This window comes from Galeopterus variegatus, unplaced genomic scaffold (genome assembly GCF_000696425.1).
Source record: "Galeopterus variegatus unplaced genomic scaffold, G_variegatus-3.0.2 Scaffold13067, whole genome shotgun sequence".
NCBI lineage: Eukaryota > Metazoa > Chordata > Mammalia > Dermoptera > Cynocephalidae > Galeopterus > Galeopterus variegatus.
Window position 1 is genome coordinate 1,812 of NW_007739178.1, and position 3,765 is coordinate 5,576.

Genomic DNA, 3,765 nt, shown 5'->3' on the forward strand with positions numbered 1-3,765 from the left:
CTCCTGCATCGTGAGGATGTCCCCGCCTTTCCTCTTTCCCTTCTCTGCCAATCTGCAGAGGGTCCGGGAGGTGAGGGGACCCAACAGGAGTTTGAGAAACTTCATCTCAGAGTTTCTTTCGAATATTTGGTCTTTTCCAGTTCACCAAGGACACCGAGAAGACACCCCAGTGCATTTACAGAAAAGAGTATGTCCCCTTCCCAGGCCACAGACCGGACCAGATCTCCAGGTGGTATGGGAAGAGGAGAATTGAGGTAAGAGGGAGTGGCAGTCCTGCACTCAGGCCCGTGTCCCTCCCAAAGATCGGGGGATACACGCCAGCTTCTTATAGGCCCAGTACCCCAGATACGCCATCAAGACAGTAGGGCCGCACCCAGCACCAAGAGAAATGGTGAGAAAAGCCCTCTTGGCCTCTCGGAGAGCTTTCCCTGTTGCGACACCTCCCTGGCACTTCTCTCTGCTGATGGGAAACTTCTAACTCGCTTTCCCAGCATTAGAAATACATTGCAGGACACTTGGTGATGTAGACCTTGGGAATCCTGCTTACTGTTTGTGCCCATCCCCCTCACCTCCCTCTGGCATTGTGATCTGCCTTATTTACAGAACCACTGCTTGAAATACTGGGAGCAGCCAGTGTTCCCAGACCATGACAGACACAGCCCTTCCTGTCTGCTCCAGACAAGAGGACAGGCGTGGAAATCCACACCATCCTCCCTTGTAAATCAACCCAGTTCCCCAGGATTTCCTTCCATGGCCAGGAGGGTTTTCTCAGGAAAAGCACCGATTTGGGCAAACATCCCAGAGTCAGGAGAACATGGCTTTCTTCTCCCTGTAAATAACTCCCCACCAAAGCAATCACTCCCCTAGTTTCCAGCTGAGGGAGCCGTAAATCTTTTGCAAAACAAGGCAATTTATGGAGCGCTGTCTGATTCTTCCCACAGTAACTGATTGAAATCTCAGGCACAGATGTCAGGCTGGTGCTCACCGTCTTTGGAAACAGGCACTTGAATGGATGAGACTCGAGACAAACCAAAGGGTGTAATTTCAGATCACAGATGGGGGTGACACTTCCCATTCAGCTGGGTGTCCTGACTTTAATTGTAATGGGCCATCCTAGCTCATTCTGGGGATGGATTTTGGTGCAGGCTGGGGGCTGGACAGACAGAGCTGGCGGCGGCTAGCAGGGACGTGTGTTTGGAGATGGGCTGCATCAGGGTGGGAAAAACAAGCGGCCCGAGGGCGCTGCCAGCCCGTGGAGGCCTCGTCTCCTTCAGCACCACAGACCCCCCTGGCGGTCAGCTCCTGTCTCCATGCACGGCTGGGCGGATGCCTTGCTCTGATCGGTAATGCGCCCACTGTGTCTATCCTTCCAGGGGCTCCCGTACAAACACCTGATCACCCACCACCAGGAGCCTTCACACCGCTACCTGATCAGCGCCTACGACGACCACTACAACCGGCACAACTACAACCCGGGCCTGCCCCCGCTGCGCACCTGGAGTGGGCAGAAGCTGCTGTGGTTGCCAGAGAAGACCGACTTCCCCCTGCTCGGTACTTTTGTAATTCAGGACTTTTCTCTGTGTTGTACAGGGCTGTGGCGTGCCTGCCTCATGCAGAAGGACCTGCACAGTTGACTCTGGCTCTGGGAGAGCAGTAGGATGAGATTATAGGAAACTGAGCTTTATTTTCCACTCAGGGCTGCTGCCCTTGACACTGGGGAAAATCTTGGCTTTTTAACAATGCCCTGTCTGCATACCTGTGTTTGCCTGGAGCACAGCGGGCAGGGGAAGACATCACTGCATACTCCTGTCACTCATCCACTGGACGAAAAGGGACTGAAGATTTCCCAGGTGGCATTCTCCCTTGCAGCACCTGGGGACACAGTGATGACAAACACCAAGGAATTCCTGCCCTCGGGGAGTTGACATTCCAGTGAGGAGACAGATAAGACACTATTAATGAATAAGATAACTTAAGAGGGAGTAAATAAGGTAACTTCAGACAGGGATATGTGCTACGAAAACAAATGAGTAATGAGTAGAAAGTGAGGTGGGGTATTTGTGAACCTCCTTTGGGTCGCAAGTTCCTTCTTGGAAAGACGAGGGATGGTCTGTCTTGAGAAGATAGTTGAGTTGAGAAGGAGGGAGCCACGGAGGGATTTGGGAGAAGAGCATTCTAGGCGAGGGGACAGGAAATGAGAGTTGTAGGACAGGAGGGGAGGAGAACCATGTCCAGGCTCACAGGGCACAAAAGGGAGTGGATTTTGTCCTACCCACAGTCACTGAACTTTGAAGGGGTTTATGTAGGAGAGTGCCTTGATCTGATTTATGTCTCAAGCTACTCACACCCTAACGAGGATGCAAAGCAATGTCATCTCTTTGCAGTCCTACCTGATGCAAAACAAAATAGGTCTGAGAGTCAGCTACTCATCACTCTCTGCACTTGGCAAAGTGTTGAGCCTGTCACTCTCACAGCTCACATCCTCAGCCACGCCATGTGTTGACTTCTCCAAGTCCTTGGTAGCAGTGTCTAGGGTCTCCTGAGTACTCAGGGATGTCAAAGGACAAAACTACAACACATTTAGTTAAAGATCTCAATTGGCTTTATTGTGATTCTGGAATCGACCAATACATCATTCCATAAAATAGAATAAGTGTTCCAGTGAGCTCAGCACAGGAGGTTGGTCTTGTAGACAGAAAAGGCTGAAGAAAGCAGAAGCAAAGAACAAAAAGTGGATTGGTCATTTCAAAGTTACTGGCCTTGTAAGGTGGGACAGGGAGATAGAAGAACAGAAAAATAACTGTTATGAGGCTGCTTCAGGCTGTCCTTTCTCTGCAAGAATTAAAGCAGAGAGAACTTCATTACCATGCCAGTTAACGATTTAAACCGGCCTGTTTGAGAAACTGGCTGGTATCTCTCTCCTGATTTCTGGGAAGGTCAGACCACAACTAAGTTTAGACTTGGTGATGAAGAACTTAGCAGAAGTGACTCCGTTTTGCTTTTTTGTTTGGTCGTTGGGGGCCTAGGGCAGGAACTTAGTACAAAACAACGTCCTCCTATAATTTTTATCTAACAGGGAACAGGCCCCTCCGTGAGACTCGCAGGGGCTGGCAGAGCCAACGCTCTCCTGCAAGGCTGTCTCTTCCCTCTGGTGCCCTGCCAGCCTCAGGTTCTAGTAGGGCAGCCTAGGAAAACCTGCAGGGACGCCGCCACCCGTTCTCATGGCCGGTTGGGCGCGACTCCTGCTCTGAGCCCTGTTCACCCAGGCCCTGGTTTCTCTCACAGCTCCCCCTACAAACTACGGACTCTACGAGCAGCTGAAGCAGAGATGGCTCACACCCGAGGCTGGCCCCAGGGAGAGCATTTACACCTCATCCTACCCCAGGCCACCCTGCTGCACTATGTCTCGGCGGGAGCATGCCATCCCGGTCCCTCCCCCTCGCCTGCACCCTGCCCCACGCTTTTGAGAACTGCCACCCCACTGGCAGCTCAGGCAGAACCTACCGAGACCCACAGCATCATCCGATCTGCCAGACAGCAAGCGGCTGCACATACGCCCAGGGGATTAAATCCAGCCCATTGGAAGGGCCCCAGAATCATGGTCTGTATTTTACGGTAACCCTCCCACCCTCCAAACCCACAGCTTCCTTTCTATTCCATTCCACAATTAAAGCTTTTTGATCCTATTGCTATGTCATGAGTGTGCAGAAGACAGGCTTAGACTGTCAGGAAAACCCAGAAAGGTCCTTAAGTTCCACTCCCTCA

General features: G+C 51.8%; 1 protein-coding gene across 1 annotated transcript; it reads left to right on the forward strand.

Moving 5' to 3' along the window:
- Positions 1-16: 16 nt before the first annotated feature.
- Positions 17-3,578, forward strand: LOC103581444 (chromosome unknown open reading frame, human C1orf158). Its single transcript, XM_008563276.1, has 4 exons — positions 17-70; positions 141-254; positions 1,374-1,551; positions 3,286-3,578. The coding sequence occupies exons 1-4, from the start codon at positions 17-19 to the stop codon at positions 3,465-3,467; spliced, it is 528 nt and encodes a 175-aa protein (XP_008561498.1). The 3' UTR covers positions 3,468-3,578.
- Positions 3,579-3,765: the final 187 nt, after the last annotated feature.

Bases quoted from the DNA above. Each gene is read 5' to 3' on its own strand.
- LOC103581444 (XM_008563276.1), top strand. From the start codon at position 17: ATGTCCCCGCCTTTCCTCTTTCCCTTCTCTGCCAATCTGCAGAGGGTC. The intron at 71-140 runs GTGAGGGGACCC...GGTCTTTTCCAG, and splicing joins ATCTGCAGAGGGTCCGGGAG to TTCACCAAGGACACCGAGAA. The intron at 255-1,373 runs GTAAGAGGGAGT...CTATCCTTCCAG, and splicing joins ATGGGAAGAGGAGAATTGAG to GGGCTCCCGTACAAACACCT.